The sequence below is a fragment of the Ambystoma mexicanum genome, chromosome 8 (assembly GCF_040938575.1).
Source record: "Ambystoma mexicanum isolate Mex_15411 chromosome 8, UKY_AmexF1_1, whole genome shotgun sequence".
Lineage (NCBI taxonomy): Eukaryota > Metazoa > Chordata > Amphibia > Caudata > Ambystomatidae > Ambystoma > Ambystoma mexicanum.
The window spans coordinates 1,359,217,412-1,359,241,900 of NC_090929.1; the positions used below are offsets into that span (position 1 = coordinate 1,359,217,412).

The 24,489-nt window shown below is 46.3% G+C and overlaps 1 protein-coding gene across 4 annotated transcripts in view; it reads right to left on the bottom strand.

Annotated features, from left to right (window-relative positions):
- PTPRE (protein tyrosine phosphatase receptor type E) overlaps window positions 1-24,489 on the bottom strand; it is a 2,259,327-nt gene that overhangs the window by 90,039 nt on the left and 2,144,799 nt on the right. For all 4 annotated transcript variants that reach the window (XM_069611476.1, XM_069611477.1, XM_069611479.1 and 1 more), the window contains one exon: window positions 6,567-6,718. In XM_069611476.1, the coding sequence (XP_069467577.1) occupies window positions 6,567-6,718 (152 nt within the window). The remainder of the gene's footprint in view (window positions 1-6,566; window positions 6,719-24,489) is intronic.

The following is a 24,489-nucleotide window of genomic DNA, read 5'->3' on the forward strand; positions in this document are numbered from 1 at the left end:
CCGCCAACCTTGTAATGGGGCGGTAATTCCGCCATTCACCATGCCAGACTCCGGCAGCAACCATGGCGCTAATAGCGCCATGGTTACCGCCATCCGTGTAATGAGGCCCAATGGGTGGACAAATAACCAAACAACATCTTCAAGGTTAGTGCCCCATCTCATATGGCATTTCTCCCTATCTGTACTTTAATGCAATCGGTTTGGTTTATATGCCACGTATAGCCAAAGCTTTCTTTTTCAGTGGATGAGAATGGGCGCTGCTCCCACCCCAACCACAAACACTATGAAAGCTATAAACTAGTTCCGACCACTGCAACGTAGTGGGAAATCCCTGGACACGGACCAGGTCAGTTCACCTCTGTCAGCTTAAAAGCCAACTGAAAAGTGAACTGTCAATGATCTCGTGCTGCCTGGCATTTGTGCCATAGCCAAGCGGAGGGGACAGCAGTACCAGTTCACTTTTACCTCAGCTCAGGCTGTACACGTAGAAGACAGTTAGAGGGGACAGAGCACTGATTGGACGAACTCTGGGCCCCTAAACAGTGTCTATTAAAACGCGTTTTTCCTTTGGCAGCTTCCACCAAAAACAGCAGGGAGCAACATGACGTACCTAACCACGAGTACCTGACCAAAACACAGGCAAAAAACAGAGCGGTTATGAAATAAACAGCACCATTGCCCGTGGCGCACGGTGTTGTATAATTCTTTCAATGAAGACAGGAGCGTGTAATCTGGTGACAATGTATTTATTTGCTTAACCAGCTTAATGCGGAATGCACCCAACGCGCGTGCATCAACTATAATGGCCAACGGGCCTACAGTGGCAGGGAGAATGCAGCCTGGATGAACTGTGTCCAATCTGTCTCTCAAATGGGCCCCACATAAGGAGCGCTGTGCAGGACGCACCTTGTCGCGTCCTCTGCTCGTTCCATAGTGCCCGCGAAGCGCGCGGGGGCGGAGCTTGCACGGGCCGCGAGATCTCGCGAGAGTACGGGGTCTCGCGATGTCTCTACACATCTCCCTTTTTCAACGCACATCAAATCATTGTAAAACATAGTAATTATATCTCACCGGTCTTCTGTGTTCCCTTCTGGGATGATCAACAGTCCAGGTGACATTCTCTCGTTGCTCCGGATCGGGATCTTCACCCAATGGTTCCGGTTCAACTTCTGTTTCACCCATCTCTCTGTCGTCTCCTTCTGGTTCTCTTTCTTCGCCTGCTCCAAAGTCCCTTTCGTTTTCCGCTGGTGGTCTCTCTGGGGTCTTTGCTCTTTCTCGGTTCTTCTGGTACAATGCTACTCTTTCTAGATTCCACGCTCGCCCGTCTTCCGTGCGGATGTGGTTTGTCCCTTTGTGAATCACTTTGATGGGTCGGCTAAACCAAGACCCCGTGCTTTGATCCTTCTTTGGTAAATGGATTTTGACCAAATCTCCCTCTCCGATATCTGACGTCTGCTTGGTTCTTCTTCTTCGGTCGCTCCATTGTTTCATGCGTGTCTTATCGCCTTCAATTCGCCAGACTACTTCTGTCATGTCCACCACCTCATCCTCTCGTATTTTCGACAACCAGGGTGGGATCAGCGTGGATGCTGCACTCCTCCCTCTCAACATTTTGAACAGGGATATCTGGGTGATCCCATTGGGTGTGAGTCTGTGGGCTGCTATGGCCTCCTTTGTGGTTTTGAGCGGGTCCATGCCCGAAGCTGTCGCCAGTTGGATGGCGCCTTTTATGAACCTGTTGGCCCTTTCGACAAGCCCATTAGCTTGTGGGTGATATAGGGCCGCTTTCTTTTGTTTTATGTGATTTCTTCTTAAGAACTCCTCCATGTCTTTCGAGACTAGTTGCACCCCATTGTCGGTTACTACTTCCTTGGGAAGACCCTCCCTCTGAAAGATGTCTGCAGGACTTCTATAACCGTTGCCGTGGTTATGTTCGGGACGAACGCGGCCTCCACCCACTTGGATAAGTAGTCAACCAGTACTACCCCATACCGGTGTTCAGGTGCCATTGCTTCCAACGGTCCTATGAAGTCGATGCCGACCTTTGACCACACCGCTTCTGGAATTTCTGTGGGTATGAGGGGTGCTTGGCGAACTTTGAGTCTCTTGTCGCTGTTGAGGCATTCATGACAACGTTCTATCATAGATCGAATTTCCTGGTCCATGGATGGCCATCAGTAGGCTTCTCTCACTCTGCGACGGGTCACAGTGTTTCCCAGGTGGCCCTCGTGTGCTCTAGTTAGGATTATTCTTCTCATTCCTGTGGGAGGAATAATCTGGTCTGACTTCATGATTATTCCCTCCGTTTCCGATAGTTCGTCCAACACCTTCCAGTAGGGTCTCATGCCCTCAGGTAACGCCTTTTCGCTTGGCCAACCTTCCTTGGTCCATTTACGAATCATGGCCATGGTGGGGTCTTTTCCATCTTCCTCTTCCCAGTGTCTCTCACTGAGTTCCAGGTACTCTGGCGCTCTCACATCCGTAATCGATGCCACTATGCATTCTCCGTGGAGGAAGGTGGTGGCCTTATCCTTTCCCTCCGGCAGTCTTGACATGCAGTCGGCTTGTGAGTTTTTCCAGCCTGAGATATGCTGGATCTCAAACGTGTACTCTTGCAGCTTGGCTGCAATGCGTGCCAATCTGGGCGTGGATACTTTTGTGCCTCCCGGACTAAGCATATGGATCAGGGGCTTATGATCAGTCACCAGCTTGAATTTGGTGCCCCATACATATGTCCTGAAGTGTTCCACCGCCCATGCACAGGCCAACATTTCTTTTTCTATAGTGGAGTAGTTCTGTTCAGCCTCTGATAATGCCTTCGATGCAAAGGCCACTACTTGCTCTGTGTCGCCTTTCTTTTGTGTTAGGACTGCTCCCAGTCCATAGGCACTGGCGTCGGTGGTGACAACAGTTTCCCACGCGGGATTAAACGGTTGGAGGCATGGCGCTTCTACGATATGCTGTTTTATCTTCACCATGGGGTTCCTGCCACGCAAATTCCGAGCCCTTTTTGAGTATTTCACGAAGGGGTGCCGTGGTTTCGGAAAACTTAGGTATGAACTTCGCATAGTACTCAGCCAGCCCCAGAAATGACCTTACTTCTTCTTTGCTGACTGGCTCCGGTGCTTTAATGATAGCTTGCATGAGATTCTGTTTGGGACTGATCCCTTTTTCTGAAATCTTATAACCTAAATATTCAACTTCTTTCACGCTGAAGAGACACTTCTCATAGCGTAACCGCACTCCTGCTTCTTGTAGCTTATTTAAAACCACTCTCAATGTGGCGTTGTGCGTCTGTTCATCCTCCGCATACACGAGGATGTCGTCCTAGAAGTACTCGACATTTTTAACCTTCTTCAGCAAGACGTCCATCATGCGTTGGAACGCCGACGCTGCCGATGACAGCCCGAATGGCATTTTGGTGAATTGGTATGTGCCAAAGGGAGTGATGAATGCCGTGAGGGGTTTCGATTCGTCATGTAGCTGTATTTGGTGATATGCGTTCCTCATGTCCAGTTTCGAAAATATCTTGGCTTCTTTCATTAACAGAATGAGTTCATTTATGCTTGGAAGTGGGTAGTTATCGGTGATGACTTCCAGGTTTAAGCTGCGTAGGTCTATGCATACCCTCAGTTCCTGTGATTGGGGTTTCTTTATAAGTACGACGGGGCTCAGCCATTCTGATGATTCTATCTCTTCTATGACACCCTCCCTTTTCATCTTTTCCAGCTGACATCTAAGGGTATCCCTTGCCGTGGCTGGTACTGGCCTCACTCGGTGCTTTACGGGGACAGCATTCTTTTTGAGTATTATCTTGTGGAGAAAACCCTTGATGTGCCCCGGCTCCTCCGAGAAAAGTGTTGGGTAGTCGCCTTTGACCACGTGTCCTCTCGTCACCTTGACTGACAGGACTTGTTCGTCGGTGCTGGGATCCAGTCTGATTTTTAACTTGTCCTGGTCGTCCCACCCTAGCACTGCTGGGCCTTCATGACTGAAATAGACCTTGGTCGTGGTTTCCCTTCCCTTGAATTCAACTTTGGCATTGATGTATCCTAATAGTTCGACTGACGCACCTCCAAACACCGTGGGTTTGTGTTTCGTTGTAAGCACTTGTACCTTTTCCTTTCCCACCATGTCCTTGTACGTGCGAAGGGGAAGGATCGTTAGATCGGACCCCGAATCCGCCATGACCCTGGTTTCTCTTCCATCAATCTTGATCACACAGTGAGGCTTCTCTCTCCTCGCTCTTGTGCTGTTAACCATGATGACCGTGGGTCTCCCTTCATCTTCGGAGGATGACTCATTCTCCGGGTTGCGATCAGCATTGAGGCTGGATACTTTCTTGTTCCTCCACCGACACACGATGGCGAAATGGCCAATGCGTTTGCAAATGGAGCACTCCTTGTCTCTGGCTGGGCACTCTCTGTCAAACGCCAGGTGTTTCGTGCTGGTGCACCTGTGACACTTCAGGGGTTCTTTTCTGTTCCCTCTCCCTCCTTTCGTGCCAGCAACCGGCCTCTCTTTTCTTGCATGGTAACCCACTGCTTGTATTTCTGCCGAACCCTGGGCCCCAGTTAGCTCCTTACGTCTTCCCGCCGTTTCTTCGACTGCACTGGCGATCTCGATCGCTTTCTCTAACTGCAGTTCTTTTTCGACAATAAACTTATCTTGGACCTTCCGGCTGTTGGTGTGGACGACCAACATATCACAAATGAGGCTCTCCGCGTTGTTGCCAAAGTTACGCAGCGCCGCTAGTTCCCTCAGCTTGGTGACGTAATCGTCGACTGGTTCAGATATTTCTTGCTTACGTGTGTAAAACCGTATCCGGTGGAGCACTGTGTTCTCTTTACTAGCAAACCTTTTAATGATTCTCCCGACAGCCTCCTTGAAAACATCGTCATTGTCGCCAGCCACTGGTATCGGAGTGAGACTCTCGAATATTTTCTGTCCTTCCACTCCCAGGGCATTTAATAGCATGGCCCTGCGCCTCGCCGCTGAAAACCCCGCCCCTCCTAGGGCCTCCACGTATGTCGTGAATAGGGGTTGCCATTGTGGCCATGGAATGGCAGGCCTACCTGGAGTTTGTAGAAACGGCGGCGGTGGCGTTGCTCCTTGCATGTTTTTCCGTGGGTTCTAGTGGTGATCCTCGTTGCCAATTTATGTTGTATAATTCTTTCAATGAAGACAGAAGCCTGTAATCTGATGACGATGTATTTATTTGCTTAACCAGCTTAATGCGGAATGCACCCAACGCGCGTGCATCAACTATAATGGCCAACGGGCCTACAGTGGCAGGGAGAATGCAGCCTGGATGAACTGTGTCCAATCTGTCTCTCAAACGGGCCCCACATAAGGAGCGCTGTGCAGGACGCACCTTGTCGCGTCCTCCGCTCGTTCCATAGTGCCCGCGAAGCGCGCGGGGGCGGAGCTTGCACGGGCCGCGCGATCTCGCGAGAGTACGGGCTCTCGCGATGTCTCTACACACGGGTAAGAAACAAGAAAAAAGAAACAGAGTTGTTGTGTTTGCTCACACATAATGTGTATCTTTTAAAACTGAGTCCTAACACCAACAAACGGTGGTATAGGCCTCTGTTTCCTATGACTCCTTCCTGCTTCACCACGAAGAGCACCTTGATATTGCACTCATCAACATGCATTCAAATGAAGACTGGCATTCGTATACAAGCCTCTAAACAATGTTTAGATCTCACTAATAGAGCACCATGTGTGTCCCTTACAGATTGTGCCACACCCAGAGCATGAAGTTACCTATGGGATGGGAAAGCAGCATGGCAGATAGAGTATACAATCAAGGAAGTTCATCATTTTTACCTGAACCTGCCGTCCTGATGAACGTGGTATAATCAATATAAATTCCACTGAAACTGGTTGACTACATGAATGGATATATAAAGGTTACAAACATGCACCAGATTAAATAACCGGGAAAATAGATTTACAAGTGTAGGCTCTCCTCCACTTGCATCTCTGTGCTCTTGACAACGATTGACTTCGTTTTCTTCAATTTAATTTTCTTTCTTTCCTTTCAATACAAACTCAAAAACTCTTTTTGAGTCTTGTGTGTTTTTTTTTAACAATTATTGATACAACGCCAATGAATAAAAGATTGATAATAGATCAGTTGTGAATCAATACAATTTGAGAAGTAGTTTAGATAGGGATAACCTCTCCCTGTCTTTCACCCAGATAAGCGGCCCATCACCATCGACTAGGCATAGTACACCCTCACACACAGGGAAAGTAAGAGTCTGTGCAAGGACAGCTAGCTATTTGTTAGGCTTATGAAATAAAGGTTAACGTGCCCAGCCCTAAAGGCCCTTTAGTTTGTTTTTCATCTGATTACTACTGACATTCACTGAACGTAATTTGGAAACCCAGGTATTATGAAGCACTGTGCAAAGGGAAAACCACCTATTCATCTTTGAGTCCAGGTCTGGCTGACAGATACATTTACGATCATGGCTGTGAAATTACAGTGAAGAATCCGTGAAAAGTGGATAGAATGCAGGATGTAAACTATAAAAGTAGCGTCCAATAGATCTTACCTGCAGTGGACAATGATGGGATGGTTTCCGGTCTGCTGCTGCTGTTTTTGAACAGCAGCAATGAGGTCAATCATTCCTTTACCCTCTGCAGGGATTCCCACTTCGGGCCAGCCATGAAAATGGAACTGCCTGACGAGCCGGGACACCTTCTCCTATGTACAAGAAGAGGAATGCAGTAGTTCAGTCTAAATGCTTACTGTTTTCTCATCATCATTTTCAATTCCATGGGCTCCACACAGGGTTTCCAGATGACTGTTCCAGTCCTGTGCTTTCCTGCCACATACTAATATATTCTGAGTGTTGTGGTTTTGATTAACTTCCACTGAACACATATTTAATCACCTGATCCACATGCCTTTTAAAAAGAAATCCCACGACTGGAAATGCAGTACGCCAGTGAGATATATTCTAGATATTGCAATGGACTATGGGATTTTTGGGATATAAGTTTGGGGCTGTCTCCGCTAACATAGATTTTCTGTCCCAATCCTATTCTTCTTTCCTTCCTAAAAATACGCAGCATGGCAACCTCAAAGTCGTCATATTAGATGCTACATTCCTCCCAGCTACTGGAAATTACTTTTCTTCACTTTTTTCTAAGCCTCGCTCTTTGTTCTGTGTAGTCACTTACAGCAGACACAACAGGGAGTGTGTGGGTCCTTAGTGATTTGAGGTAGGGCCATCTACACCTACACACCAAATCGAAATCCCACATGCTGCACGTAATGCACTGTTGTTTCCTCAACCTGTCTCCTTAGAAGTGTATATACATATTCAGTGAAAGAAACCTTGGTTAAAAGAGAGTTAAAGCAATCAGATTTAACATAACAAAACCCCTGAAATTCAGTAATCGCGTTTCGTGCAAGTCCACCTTAACTATGCGCCCTCTGTTGCACATCTTTTGGGCCCACTAGCCATGGCCTTCAGCCATGGCCAGTGGCCACGGCCGAACATGTTGCATAGTTTCTTGAGGTCTCACTAGCTATGGCTTTCGGCTATAGACTCTGCACCATTAGCTTTCTTTTGAGCCCACTAGCCATCGCCACCGGCCATGTCACACTTTTAATTACTTACCACCTGTTACACCCATTCCCCCCACACAGTAGAGCTAGGCACTGTCTCCCCTCACCCCAAACCCTGCCCCACTTACCTGCAGCTTCCTCGTCCTTCTTTGGCACCACAAACTCACTGTGTTCCGCATGTCCCCACCGTGGCAGTAGCCGCCATGGAAAGGGATAAGTTACTTTCTCCCTTCGTTCATGGCAGCCATTTTGTTTTTTTTACTTTGTTTTAAGGTGGAGAAATAGAAACAGCGCCATTTCTCCACTTTAAAAAACAAACACTATTAGTACCCCAGAAAGCATGCCGCTGTCCCAATAGCAATATGGGAGGGCATGTCTGGCCTGGTAATGGCCGGGGGTAAGGTTAAGGGTCTTGCTTTGTTCTGGTCTGTAACTCTGGCCTAGGGCCATTAACTGACCAGTAATGCCCCCCATGTTGGGGTATATTGCTTAATTATGACATTGGAATGCTGTCATGGCCAATTTGAACAATGGATCAGCAGAGGGCCTTAACTACTGTTACCAAGTCTAATAGTTCTCTCCCAACATTCCTCCCTGGTGCACAGCCAGTATTTCTGAAATCCTGCCAAATTTGTAATACTGCGCTTTGAATTTTGCCACTGCTTTAAATCCAGCGATGCTTTAAATGTTGCCACTGTGCTGAATCTAGTTGTGTTTTGAGAGTAGCCACTGTGTTGAACCTAGTTGTATTTTGAGTGGAGCTACTGTTTTACATCCTGCTGCGCTTTGAATTTTGCCACTGTTTGAAATCTAGCTGTGCTTTGTATTTTGCCACTGTGTTGAATCTAGTTGCATTTTGAGTGTAGCCACTGCGGTGAACCAAGTTGTATTTTGAGTGCAGCCACTGTTTAAAATCTAGCTGTTCCTTGAATTTGCCACCATTTTAAACTTAGTTGTGCTTTGAAATGTGTCACTGCTTAAAATCTAGTTGCGCTTTCAATTTTGCGACTGTGTGGAATCTAGTTGCATTTTGAGTATAGCCACTGTTATAAAACTAGCTGCACTTTGAATTTTGCCACTTTTTGAAATCTAGCTGCGCTTTGAATTTTGCCAGTGTTGAATCTAGATGCATTTTGAATGTAGCCACTATTTAAAATCCAGTTGCGCTTTGAATTTTGCCACTATTTTAAATCTAGCTGCACTCTGAATTGTTAAACCGCTTTAAATTTAGCTATGCTTTGAATTTTGCCACAGTTTTAAATCTAGATGCACTTTTGTTATGTTATGATTCTTCTTCCCAGGGTAAAAAATTGCAACCGACACCCAGAGGCAACCTAGCGCTATGACTGAGGGAGCATAATTAGATGATGGAGAAGGCTAGAAGAGTAAAGTTTTAGGAGCCTCTCTGAATTGCAGGTGGGTGGATACAGAGCGAAGAGCAATAGGGAGGACATTCCACAAAATGGCAGCTTTAACAGAAAAAGAGTGGCCTCCAATTCTAGCACGACAAAACCTAGGAACAGCCAGAAGAGAGCGATCCCTGGAACGTAGCATGCGGGCAGGAATATAGGGTTGAAACTTCCACTGCAGGTTATCCGGAACAGCAGCATAGAAAACCCAATGCACCAAACATAGAGATTTGAAATCCCACGTTTTGCCGTTGGCAACCAATGAAGGGCAGTGAGGACTGGCGAAATATGCGCCCGATAGGAAGCCCCAGTGGCAAGACGGGCAGCTTAATTTTGAAGAATCTGAAGACGGCGTGGCAGGTAATCAGGCTGGGCCAAATACAAAGAGTTACAATACTAAATCCGACTAAGGACCAGAGCTGAGACCACCGGAGCCCGTAAATGAGAGGGAATAAACTGCAAGACCTTTGTAAGTATTTTCAATTGAAAATGACCAGCCTGACAGACTGAGCTAATCTGGGAGGCCATAGAAAGAGAAGCAGATACCTTAACACCCAGATTCTTGATCACAGGGACCACAGCAGGAAAGGAACCAAAAGAGGGAGGCCAAAAAGACGAAGTCCAAGGGGACGGGACTGCAGTAGAGCCCACAACCATAACCTCAGATTTATCTCCATTCAATTTGAGCCAATTCTCACTCATCCAGCATCCCACAGCTGACAAGCAGTCTCGGAGCTGAGTAGCATGGGCTGGGTGAAGAAGATCCAGCCGAACAAGAATATATGAGTAGCATCTAAATCCATGGGAGCGGATCAGAGCGACCAGAGGCTGAATATAGATATTGAAGAGCGTGGGAGATAAGGCAGAGCCTTGAGGAACCCCACACACTAAGTTAGAAACAGCAGAAAGGAAAGGTTGAAGTCAAAGTCGCTGAGAGCGGTCAGAGAGGAAAGAATGAAACCATGAGAGAACAGAAGCGGACACCCCAGCTGCTGACAGGCGACTAATCAGGATGGAGTGATCGACAGTATCGAAAGATCCAACAGGATCAGTGCCGCCACTCCACCCCGATCCGCAATAAGTGTCAGGTCATCAAGCACTGAGACAAGAACAGTCTCAGTACCCCGGCCAGGTCTAAAGCCTGACTGGAAAGCGCCAAGCAAAGACGAGGTCACACAGAACCGCACAAGCAGCGGAGAGACCAGGGATTCTAACAGCTTCATAAAAAACAGCAAGAGAGAAATAGGATAAAAATGAGCAAGAAGTTAGGGATCCAGAGTGGATTTTTTCAACAGAGGAATCCATGTGGCACATTTAAGAGCAGAGGGAATAGTCCCAGTCAAACAAGAATGATTGACTGCAACTGTGGTATATGGCAGAATCAATGGGAAGATGACTTTCACTACAGACAGAGGGATGGAATCAGTAGGACAGTCTGACTTAATTCTTCAAATTGCTGCAGTGAGATCTGCAGCTAAAAACAGCAGAAAGGAATACCAGAGGTCAACGAAAGATAACATAGGACCAGGAGATGGAACATGAGTAAGACCAGATTACGACTGGCAAAGATATGATCCTGAATGTTGGCAATTTTACAGGTAAAGAATTCAGCCAGAGAATCGCACCGTTCTTGAGTCCGAGGAATGGGATCATCAGAAGATTCTTTTGCAGACAAACAACGCACAACCCATAAAAGCTCTTTAGCCTGAGTGATAGAATTCTCATTTTGGGAAGTAAAAACTTCTGTTTTGCTTGCTTGATAGCCAGATGATACAAAGAGGTGATGGCACAAAAGGCGGTCAGATCCCCAACCGAGAAAGAGGACCGCCACTTGTGTTCTGCTTGCCTACGTTTGAGGCAGAGAGACTTAAGATCCTCATGAAACCGCAGCTCAGATGGCCGACTGCAAACCTGATCCTCCACTAAAGGAGCTAGCAGATCGGCCACAGTGGTAAATATTTTGGAGAGAACAGAAAGATCCAAGGAAGGTACAACGCTGCAGCCAGCATTAATATGAGCTGAAAGCAAAGAAGATTCGACTGCACACCAATAACGCTTCCTAACTCTCTGCTTACCAAAGACGGGGGGGCGGACAGTATAGTCATATACAAAAGGTATGACAAAATTATCAGGCCAAGTGATGCGAAAGGGGGTAGAAACCACCACTAGGTCATGTTTGGCAAACACCAAATCCAGCCGATTTCCAAGAATATGAGTTGGTTCAGTAACAAGCTGCAGCAATGAAAGATCATCCATAGCAGCAATTAACCTAACAGTTACTTTATCAAAAGGGTCATCACACCTATAATTAAAGGTTCCATGTGTTAATATCCCCACAAATATATCACCATACAAGAATGGCGCCATATTTGTGCGGCATTATTAACCCATTAAACCTGCAGGGGACATCCCGAAACCCCCATATTATTTTACAAGGAGCGGGGGAAATGCCCGCTCCCATTTACCCCACAAATTATCCCCATAATAATATCGCCTTTGGCTGTTGCCGACTACCATATATATGGCGATATTATTGATGGGGATAATATTACTTGATACCTAATTAAAATCACCAGCAACAATCAAATTTGAGTATTGTAGCTGTATTGACGCCACAAGATCAGTAAATAAATCAGTAAAGGTCTGATAAGAGCCAGGAGGGCGGTAAGCTACTAAAACATAAACAGTCTCAGAAGCAGAAAGAACCATATGCACCAAAAGTGCCTCAACTTTAAAATGAACCAGCAGAGGAATCATAGTGGATGCAAATATAGATTTAAATTAAAAGCAACACCACCGCCGGGCTGACTGGCCACTCGATCCTCTCTCAAGATATTATAATCACAAGGGAGCATAGCTACCACAGCTGGTCCAGAGGATTCGGAGAGCCGGTTTGCACTCACCAGTAAGCAATCTGGTTTAAGATCAGATAGTAAATCGAAACAGTCCGCAGCATGAGCTACCAAAGACCTTGCATTGCATAGTAAACAATTTGGCTGATAGGGATTGGATACTGACCCCGGGATAGTAGGGGCTGATTTACATGGGAAACCAGAGGGCCATAGAGTATCGGGCGGAGCCGGGGCAATAAGCAGTTCACGTCACCCGGAGCAGCAGCAGCTTCGGCACCGAGAGAAGAGGGGTCCTGGACTTTTGAATTTTGACACTGTGTTAAATCTAGCTATGCTTTCAATTTTGCCACAGTGTTGAATATAGTTGCCTTTTGAGTGCAGCCACTGTTTTAAATTCATCTGTGATTTGAATTCTGCTACCATTTTAAACCTAGCTGTGCTTTGAATTTTACCACTGCTTCAAATCTAGCTGCACTTTGACTTTTACCACTATTTTAAATCTAGCTGCACTTTAAATTCTGCTACCATTTTTGGACTAGCTGCGCTTTGAATTATGTCTCTTATTTTAAATCTAGCTGCGCTTTGAATTTTGCAAATGTTTTATTAAATATAGCTGAGATTTGAATGTTGCCACTGTGTTGAATCTAGTTGCCTTTTGAGTGTAGCCACTGTGTTGAATCTAGTTGCTCCCAGAATATCGCCCCTTCCTTTAAATCAAGCTGCACTTCGAGTGTAGCCACTGTTTTGTTCTGAATCCAGTCACGCTTTGAATATCGGCACTGCCTTGAATCTAGCTGCACTTTGGATCTTGTCACCGTCTTAATCTGGCTGTAGTCATGGGTTTAATTCCAGCTGTGCTTGAATGCTGCCACCTTCTTTAATCTAGCTGCCCTTGAATGTGCTGATAGGGATACAAACCAATAATCACTAATCAATCCGCCAGAGCAGAGGCAGCAGACTATCCATCATTCCAAGCAGCTCCAAGGTTAGAGGGGCACCATGGCGCACCAGAAACCTGACTAAACCTTTGCCATGCCCCCCCCTCCTCTACACCCTTATGTCCAGCCCTCAGGTGAATATTCCCCTCCTAAGCCTCCCCCGCAGACTCCTCTCTCTGCACCACCCCCACAGACCTCCCCATAACCTTCCCAACCCGCCCGCACCCAGCCTTGCACCCTGCCTGCCCTCCCAACCCCAAACCATTAAGGTCTTCACATCCCTAAGCACTGCTCGGGCTACCCTTGCCAATACCCCTCCCTCGGCTGCCCTGCCGACCCCCACACTAACACCACAGGCATCCAATAATCCTCTTAAACACAGAATCCACAACATCCATACCCTCTCATCTCTCCACACCTCACCGTATCTCCCCGAGATCCCTGCCTGCACCTCTCACTTACAACATTATGACCTCCCCATCCCTGTGAAATCACTCTTCAACCCTTCCTTCAACACCCTGGCACAAACCCCTCTCAGCCCTTTCTATACTCCCTTGGAAGTCAGCAACCCGACGTTGTCTCCAATCTTTCACACTCCCTTCCTGATGGCTACCATTCATCAACAACCCCTCTTGGCGAGCTCTGCCATAGCCCTGTACGTTCTCCAGCCCCCCTTCCCAACTCTGACTCCACACCTGCAATCCAATCCCACACACACCTTCCACTCCCCTCAACCACACTAGACCTCCCCGTAAGGAACCGCACATCACAAGCACTCTTTGCACTCACAAAATGCTCCTAGCCTCCCCCTGAACAACAGAGACACCTTGTCGTCCCCTAACATCCTCACCCCTCCTATCATCCCCCACACTCCGCCCCTTACCACCACCCTTATCTACCCTCTGATTCACACTGTAACCCCCATGGACCGCCTTCTGGGGATCCCCGTCCTGACCCTCAATCACTCCCCTACTGGCCCCCCACCACTCCCCTCTCGGGGGGGCCAACAAGCCCCATTCATCTAATCGAATTTCATGCATCCTAATTAACGCCACATCTGCCATCAAAAACTGACACAACATATACTACTTAATTTCCTCTGAAAGCCCAAACATCATTTTCTTCACAGAAACCTGGTTTTCTGATGACTTCCGACCCATCGCACACAAGGCATTTCATCCAAGCTACAGACTAATTGTGCAGAACAGAACCAGCTGAGCAGGCGGGATCGCCATCCACTACAAATTACACCTCTGCATCTCACACTTGGAGAAACAGGTCTGCAACGCAGACTGCGAATCCCTCCTAGTGAAATTGTATAATCACCCACAGATTCCTCCCGGATACAACGGAAACTTTGCTGATGCTCAAAGCAACTCCCTAGCAGCCATTCTGGTCGACCGCCCCTCCCTCACCATGCTAGGAGAGCTCAACTTATGGGACGATGCCCCGCATAATCCCAGGAAACAACCACTTCTGGACAACCTGGAAGCCCTCAACCTGGCTCAACTGATATACAGTGCCACGCACACCATAGGACATACCTTAGATGCAATATTCAGCTTCTCCAATTTGATTCCCACGCTCCCCAGCCCCCCGGCCACTTATCTGGATGAACCACGCAGCCATCTTCTCGCTTGAGATTAGTGGTGCATAATTCAGACCACAAGTGTCTATATAATATTAGTAATATTTATAGTCAATACGTTTATACGGAAACACATTTTCCATAAACAACATATGCAAGATAAAATACAATAATACAAAATTCAGTTCTGCATTTTTAAGAAAATCCATGGCACAGAGATAAAAAAAACATTTCATGGGATAAAAAAGTTTAAGATGTGCATGTGTGTGTTCCAATTAATATCCACCAAAAGAGGACCAGAATAATCATTAAATTGTCAATGTTCAGTCAAATTTTGAGAGATAATTTTAGTTCTCCGGTGCCAGGCCTTTCTCAGATAGTCCACCGAACCCCAAGCCACAGGCAGCGTGGCAGCTGAAAGCAAATAATATAGGGCAGGCCTAGCCTGAGACAAGCCAGCAGACCTAAGTAATAGAAAGAGTATTTTCCTCCTTAGGTCCATATATGTTGGGCAAAATAGCACAAAATGCAAAAGGTCCTCCACAAGCCACAGACAGCAGGGGCAAGCCAAGGGTTGTACATTGTGGGACCAACTTTTTGTTCGAGCCCCAAGCCATAAGCAATGAAAACGGGCTTGTTTCAGGGCCCAACGGTCTGAGGGTTTATCACTGTGAAGCAAATATGGCTGAGTGGTGCCTGCAATTGTTAAAACAGTGTGCCTTCTGTTTGCGGGGATGCCTAGGGCAGATGACTCTCTGTTTAACACAAGGATGGATTTAAACAGTTGCTTATGTGCCCTTACAGCACACGGAGTCAAAAAGATTGGAGGGCAAATGAGACTAGCACAGTTTCACTGACTGATACATTTTTGGATGTGTGTAAGCCACAGTATTTTCTTTACAGCTGGACTTCTCACCAGGGCTCTTATGATTTTATGTGAGAGAGTGGCTTTCTGTTTTGACCATAATGATATGATATGATATGACATTTGTAACGCGCCTATACACAAGTGTTTCAAGGCGCGACGAGGCAAGGGAGGGGGAATAAATGGAAGACAGACAGCAATCCTACTAGGCTCAGTGTCATTCAGATCGCACAAATGCCAGCCAATGCACAACGTATATTTAAAGCTATACTGGAATAGACAAATTAGAGACTGTTCTACTCTATGCAATAATGGGTTTTTGTATTTGTTTTTGAAAGGTCTATCTGCACTTATTTTTGTATGTTTATTCTACCTCATGTTTGTATTTTGTTTTTTTGTACACTGAAAAAGTAAACATGTTAAACAAAAGATTCGAGGAGTTATAGGAATTAAAGTGGGAATGAAAAAATAAATAACAAAGGGTTACTTGAAAAAAACCTCTTGATAAACCTTTTACATAAGACTCAAGTTGTGTACTCTGGTATTAATGCTACACTCTAAGGAATGAGAAACTGATATATCACGTAAGGGTGGTGAAATAATAGATCTAAAATCATTTTGGAAATTACCTATTAGGACTACACTTCTTGTTACACAAATATCTCCTCGCTATTGCCTGCAATCCCTCCTCCCCATGTGACTAACACCAGAACATCCACCCGCTTCCCACTGTGGAACAAGGTCATAGTAAGTTTGGTCTTGGCCGACTCCCTGCTTGCCTCCCTTCACAATCACCCTCTTTAGGGAGGTCTGCCCTCCAACAGCCATTTCGACTTATGCCTCCTCAATGCACTCAGACCACTCACCCCCACCAGATCCCCCTCCCACAGACAAGGCCCTTCCACTAGATGGTTCACCTCTTCTCTCAAAACCCTCAAAACCCTTAACCATACTCTGGAACGCAGATGGCAGCGGACCCATCTCTCAGAATAGAGCTGCTCATGCCAGTCAGATCAGAGCCTACAAGGCAGAATACCAGAAAGAAAAAAATCCTTCTACTGGAACAGAATCTCTAATGCCTGTAAAACTAGCAGGGAATTCCACATCAACATCATCTTAGAATTCAAGGCCCCTCACTGCATTCCCCCCTGCTCCCAACTCCCAAGCCCTCTGTGATGCCATCTCGGACCACTACCACAACATTTCTGTGGAAAGAAACTGCACCACTGGTGCTAAACTAGCGTTGCTTCCGCCCCGATCACCTGCACCTGTGTCCAACCCCACACACCCCCCACCGCCAGCCCTATCTTCTCCTCCTTATCTCCCATCTATCGACCCAAGTTCCTGAAGCTACTTGCTAGCAGCCACCCGTCCGGATCACCAGAAGATCCATGTTCTCCCGCCCTCTTAAAAGATATCTTTTACTCAACCTGTGCAGGCAGCATCGCAAGATCTATCATTAACTCCTCCCTAACCTCAAGCATATGCCCAGCAGCTTGCAAGACATTGCACATCAAACCCCTATTCAAAAAACCCTCCCTTGACCCCCTCCTTCCTGCCAACTACAGACCTATTTCTAACAACCGCTTCATAGCCAAATGTATTGACCCAACAGCCTACTCCCAGCTTTACCTCTTCACTGAATCCAACCTCCTCCTCGACCCTTCCAGTCCGGGTTCAGACCCCTTCAAGGTACTGAATTGTCTCTAGCCTCCATCTGGGATGACCTCAAAAGAAGCGCAGATTTAGAAGGTTGTGCAGCACTTATCCTCCTTGACCTCTCGGCGGCCTTTGACACTATCGGCCACCGCCTCCTCACGGACAGACTCCAGGTGCTCAGCATTAGGAACACAGCATTAAGATGGATTTCCTCCTTCCTCGCTAACCAATCAACATCATTCCTCCTTTGTCCTCGCCCCCCGCTCTGTCAACAATGGGGTACCACAGGGTGCCTCCCTATCCCTCCTGCTCTTCAACCTCTACACGAGCCGCCTCCCTACTCTAATTCGCTCACATGACCTAACCTGCTACAACTATGCAGATGCATACAGATCATCTTCAAAATCCCCAAGCCCTCTTCCATCCCCCATCCCGACCTCGCCTCATATAAATCGACTACTGGATGATGGCTAACCACCTCCTCCTCAATCCCGTCATAACTGAAATTATGATCTGCAGAAAGACACCACTCTTCCCCCAACCCACCCCCTGGCCGTCCTACCGGGGCCCTACTCCCGCTGCATCCAACTCAGTAAAAATCCTGGGCTTTACCATGGATGCAGATCTGACACTTGCACACCACATCAACTCTGTGTCTAAATATTGCTACCTACATCACTGCATTCTCAGATACATCTTCCCTTACCTCTCCTACCCTAACAGAGTCACAGCAATCATGGCTATCGTCCTCTCCCGTCTATACTACACTAACTCCCTTTACCTAGGCGCCCCTGCTTGTCAACTCAGAAAGCTCCAAGGGGTCCAAAATACCACAGCTAGTCTGCTCCCAGCCCTTGGTCCTAGACAACACATCAAACCCGCCCTCTGTGTTCTCCACTGGCTCCATGTCGGGCAATGGCTCACTTTCAAAGTACAAGACAGGCCCAGAATACCTTCAATACAAACTCACCCCTTACCGACCCAATAGAAACCTGTGATCAGACAACACACTTCTCCTTGCCATCCCTTCAAATCGACAAGAATGGGGGGATCCTCTTTCTCCATACACGCTCCCAAAATCTGGAATGCAATTCCTCTCAGCATTGCCACTTAGAAGATCACCTTGCCTTCTGGAAGGCACTCAAGGCCTGGCTCACCTCGACCCCCGTACCTGATGAACCCATTCTGCACCTTGGGCTATCTAACCCCCTGTCAGATACGCCAAGGCAGCAATGAACCCCTCATAGAACATACTGAGCGACCAAGAGAATAAACTTGAGCAGACCACAGGACAGAATTTGCGCCATGTCTACAAAACCAAGAAACCAGCCAGGACACATGGGTACATATCAAACTCCATGTCGATGGAAAATAGCCGCACGCACGCCACCCAACCGCACGCCTCTGCTATCATACACTACTTGAAGATACATCGCACAACACCTCTGCCATTAGAATGCAGCTATGTCCCACACCAAAATGTTGGTCTAGCTGGGCATATAATCCGTCTCCTGCACTCGAATGCTCAGCCAACAACCTCACAGCACCAATCCACAAGCCAGTGCGATATGGGTCGCTAGAGGGACTTCGCCACCCCTACCTACTTTTGTATTGGCTAAAATTCACACACGCATTCTAAACTCATCTGATGAATCTCCCATACCTTGGACTTCGGTCCCCATATGGTGTTCACCTACAGCGCTATGAGGCCATAACAATGGGAAAAGGCTCTATACAAATGACAAATTACATTTCATTACAATATAAAGATCTGTAGTCACTCTTATGTTCCCAAAATGGTATTGGATGTTATACAGCAGGCTGGAATACACACTTCTCCCATTTGTCCCCTTCTTTTGTCTCATAGGGGTATTTAAAAAGAGTTCAATGGGAGTGTATTAGACTGTCTATCATTGAATAATAAACATTTATCAGAAAATAATGTATATGAATATTCTAGGTTTGGTAATGTGATTTACACAGTAAGACAAATGTTACCTTCTTATTATGACTACAATGTATACTGGAAGTGATCATTAGAAATAAACATTTTAAAATGTTAAAAAGAGATAGTTTACAATGCTAGTACAAATACATAATTTCCTTTTTGTATGGCTGCGTTGTAAAAAGAAACAAAAAAAAACACTAAATACACACCACCCCACAAGATGTTTTTTTTTCTTCTGGTTGCGAAGCTGTTAGCAAAAGCTGGCGTGGCTCTAGCAAACGTGCACCTGACTACGCAACTCTCTGCCACATAGAAAAGAGAGAGGGCAGCAGGAGAACAGAGAGAGAGAGACAGAAAGAAAAGGGGGGGAAAGAGCAAGAGAAAGAGAATGTAAGAGAGCGAGAGGGCTTGATAGGCAAATGATATACCAGGTACAGCTATTTAAAAGGTCAAATACTTTTTTCTGAAATTAAAACCACCAGTCAATTTCCACAACTTCTGTTTAGTTGTTTTGTGGAAATGCAACTTGTATTCACATCATGCATGACAGCTTCATGCCTCTTCAAAACAACGATTTACAGAATGTGACTATAACCATGCATAATCCTGAGGAGAAATCAGTTATATTTAGAGTTGTTCCATGGGAGGTGTGAAATGCTCACCCTGTCCTGGCTTGTAGGATCCTATCATTTTGCATTGTGTTACTTTTATCCTTCGGTCTATGTTTATATTGGGAAAATAAAAACACAAATACTACACAGAATACAGAATGATGTAAGCGAAAAAGTCCAGAGTATTGGGGTAGGTGGGACAGACAGGCTGGAAGGCCCTTTAGGATGCAGGGCATGGCAGCGGCACATGTGCCCGGCCCACGCTTCTCATCTACACCATTACTTGCTCAGGCAGAATGCTCCTTCCCTGTGACGTCACTTTCGGTTGGGTCAAATGTTAGGTCTTAAGATCGTCTCTGGTGCCCCAGCCCATTCAGAAGATCAACATCTAGTAGTTGTCAACTACGAACAGCAGCCAGATTTTCTATTGGCCATTTGTGAATTATGTGACTGTATTTTCAAACACCACTTGACAAAATAATGAAACAGAATATTTTTCAGCTGTCGTAAAGAATGACTACCTCCCACTGGTCCTGCTTCTTGCAGCACATGACATAAATGTCAATGACCTGTTGTACATCACCTCAAATGGACAACTGTTAATCTCCATGATAATAGTAACTATTTGTCTGTAAAAATTGTAATCAATGAAAACAAATTAAATAATTAAAAAATATAGTAACTATCGACATCATATATCGATATCATATCTTTGGCATACAAGTTGCCATCTAATGGCTGATTTTGAAATCATGAGACATGGGTTTTATTCCCAGTTCATCACTTGACCACAGTATGTGATGACAGGAAAAAGGCTACAAGTTAGTTTGTGGTGCCCCCATTCAGTGGTAAATAAGCTTTCCTCTCCTCTACCAGATTGCAAAGCACAAGGTTTGAAATTAAGGGGAGCTACGAACTATTTAGCTCCTTTTCTAGCAAAGTAGAGCTTGGTTAAATTGAAACCAACAACTACCAGGAGCTACATTGGGCTCCTAGGGCCAGCTGGTGCTTTCCGAACATGTACATGTGACATTTAACTTTGAGTAATTGAAAATGTTAATGAAGAAGAATTAGAACACATCTAACATACATTTAAACAAACGGCTTCATACAAAATGGACAAAAGGTTAAAGGTTAAAGGAGCATCTTTGGTAGCTCCCGGTTCCCCTGTGGTAGCTTCTGCTTAAAGGGTGATGCCCGAAACCCGGGAGCTGGTTTTTGCTCCTGCTCATCAAATCTCAATTTCGAACTCTGAAGCGCTTGACATGGGATTGCTCAAATCTCTATTACTGCTCCATTGTACATTACTTACTGGTCAAATTGCTCATCTTCTTGTTTAATAAAAACAAATACAAAACACACACATATGTCGCCATGCCATCCAGTTCCTGATAGCTTTAAAAATGGTGAACCTGCTAATTACAAGTCCCAAGTGTTATGTCAAGAGCTGGATATTTTCATGCACATACAACATCCTGATGTATAGAAAAGAAGACCAGTAAATGGCTGCCTGTTGTGTCCTACCTTGGGGCTGGGTGCTTCCAGGCCCACTGGAAACAGCAGGGGGTTCTAATCCTGCTGGGATCTGGCAGGATGATCAGAAAGCACCACAACAAGGCAATTATTGTCACCAGTGACTGCGCTGCTAATAGAAGCCACAACACTGTGCTTCAGATCGGCACTGGGCTGCAGACTGGTGTGCTGAAAGCCCTGTGCCATTTAATGATTAATGTATTTATACATTTGTAGAGCGTGCTAATTTCTTGGGCATCAAGGCGATTGGGCGTACATTTAAGGCAGGCGTGGTAATTAATGTAAACAGGGCACATAACAAACAAGAGCTTACAGGCAGGTCAATGCAACAAGTGCAGTGCTTTGTCCTTAGGTCACGACAACAGTGGATTCTCAGAGAATTAAGTCTGTACACCCTTATATAATGTTAAAACACATATGCAGGGATTGAGTAACAATCTAACACACGTTCCAAGCAGTTTCTGCTAAAATGTCATTTCCACAGCATCCACCAGTGGCATCTTTCACCATGTGTTCTACTCAGTGCCCATCAATAGCAGTTACTCACATTACCCACCAGTGCCACCTTTCCAAACGGACCTTAAGTATCACACCTTTGCCCCACCTATGAGTGAGAAGAATTCCATTGGCAGGTGTGGGATCGGCAATTCCATCCCTGGAATTCTCATCACTTGTCACTTATCAATTATTGACGTGTTGATGCCTCCATAGCTCTCAACTATTTTGGTTCCCAGGGTGGGTGAGAACACCAGATTTTGCTTGGGGCGGGTGAGAGCCCAATGTAGTGTATGGGCGTGCAGGGGGCTTGGTGGTAGGGTCGGTCTTAGCTATGACAGCTCAACAGGTGAGACAACATTTGGCACCCCACCCATGGCCACTGCGAAAGCACAGTAGACACTAGCACGGGAGCTGGGAGCTTTTCACGGTCCCAACACCGGTTACGGGAGGACTTAAGCCTCCACTTTGAGGAGGTTGCAGGAAGAAGACAGCACTCTGCCTTGTGGTCCGAGCACAAAGCCTTGGGCTCTGATGGAAAAGGCGTGCTACCAAGATCGTGTCAGAATTCTCAACTTGGGAGAGCAGACTCTTTACATTTAAACATTCATTAACGTTGCAACTGCACCAAACATAGAGCAGCATAGTACAAACACACGCTCAGGCAATACCAACATGATAACAAGCTTTCAAAACTGTCATCCAGCCACCACTCACCCCCCTCCCAAAAAATGGAGGGTGGCTCCACCACGTACCAGCTCAGGGAAGCGCGCATACAACCCGTAGGCATTTTGCGGCACGGTTGCAGGTACAGAGTACTAGTCAAGCTAGTGTGATAAAGGCATAGTTACATACAAGTAAAAGGTGACATTGGTATAACCAAATGGCATTATCAGTTTCACACCTAGAAACACTTGTGTACACGAGCGTTATAAATGCCATATCATATCATATCAAACAAAACATACAGAATCATACCTAGGTATAAATCCAGATGGTAAATATTCTACAAAACAAGCAGTTGGGCGGTGGGGCAGGAGATAGTCCCTGGCGAAAGGGGGTTAAAAAGCTGAGTTTTTAAAGCTTTACGCAAGATCCAGTAGGATTTATGTGCCCTCAAGAAGGGTGGGAGGTCATTCTAAAGTTTAGCAGCAAGGCATGGGAAGCTGCAGCCTCCGCCTTTGCATCTTTTCACTCAGAGCCAATGATTGCACAGGCAATGGTTAAGCAATTGTTTTTGGAGTGGTAGGGTCTGGCTGCATTAAGGACATTGGTAGCATAGGCTGCTGAAGAGGCAATGGCACTTACTTGTCTAGTCATGGCGAGTGAAGTGTTTAGGTAGACCCCTAGGGTCTTTACAGTGTTAGAGACTGGAATTGAGCAATTGTCGATTATGAAGGCGGAATAAAGATTTTGAGGGTATTTAGGGTGCTTGGTGGGCCAACAATCAGGATTTCTGTCTTGTCACTGTTGAGACAGAGATGATTGGCTGCCATCCAGGTCTGAATTGTGGAGTAGATCGTGTTAAGGGTGTTAGTAGTAGTTGCTTGAGAGGGAGATCAAGATTTGAGTGTTGTCGCCATAGTTAGTGTATGCTATGCCTAATGAGTCTAAAATGTTAAATAGGGGCCTGATAAAAATATTTTAGGGTGTAGGGGTGATGCATGATCCTTGTGGAACACCGCAGGTGATAGGGGAGGGAGAGGCATTGGCGATCTCTGAGAAAATCCTCATGACTCTTCCATTCAGGAAAGATGCTATCCATGCAGTGGCTGAAGGTGAGTAATGAGCGTGAGTTGTGAGTTGGTGGCAAAGGATCTGGTGGTTGACCAGATCAAATGCCGCAGATAAGTCTAGGAGGAGGAGCAGGGCAGACTTGCCTTCGTCCCTAATCTCATGTAATTGATTTTTTAGATCGGGCAGGGCGGATTCTGTACCGTGCGTTGGGCGGAAACCGGATTGATGCATCCCTAGGATGTGATTGTCCTCCAGGAACTGCTGAACTTGAAGGTAGGCAGCTCGGTCCAACATTTTAAGGAGGAAGGGGACAGTGGTTATTGGCCTGTAGTCTGAAGGGATGGCTGGGTCTAGGAATGTTTTCTTCAGGAGAGGGAGTACCCAAGCTTCTTTGAGGCTGGCTGGAACAGTACTTTGAGCAAAGGAGGTGTTTATGATGGCTGTGGTGATGGGGGTTAGTATGTTGGCACAGTCTTTGACTAGGGGTGCAGGGCATATGTCACCTTTGCATTTTGATGGTTTTAGACTATTAATCAGTTTGGTGACATCTGTTTCGGAGAGGTCTCTGAAGAAGAACTGAGTGGTGGAGGACGTAGGGGAGGGGCAATTATTGCTCGAAGTCAAGGTTACTATATTGAATATCGCTTTTTGAGATAGGATCTTCCTATTCAAGGTGTCTATTTCGCCTAGGATTGCCTCTTAGATGCTAGAGCACCAAACCTTGTCTGTAATGATGGTTGCGGGGGGGAGCTGCAGGGGATTCAAGTTCTCTGTATATGGTGAACATTTCTTTTGTGTCTGACTTGGCATTGCTGATTCTAGTGTTGAAGAAGTTGGACTTAGTTGTGATAATGGGCTCCCTGCCCCTGCACTAGTCTGGCTGGGGGTGCACCCCTTGTGCCCTTGCAGCCCTTCCCTCTTACTTAGCATGTGGAGCTTCTTTCTCCTGTGCATACCCCTGGAACTTTTCCATCTGGCCTCACCCTGGCACACGCATAACGCATGGGCCCTTTCCGCCCTGACCGGCACTTTCTCCCCTGCCCTCTACCCCACACTTCTTGCTACTGCACTTGCACAATTCGAATGACAAAAGGCCTAGTAGGACTGTTTGTGTTTTTCTTCATCCCTGCGCGCCCCCCCACCCCCCTCTCCACTTTTGGTCTTGTTGCACCTTAAAACACCCTTTGCTGCATCCTTTTGCAGGCCAAGGTAGGCCGGCAAAGGTATGAGCTGGAATTACACACCAAGAGTGCAGGAAAGTACATT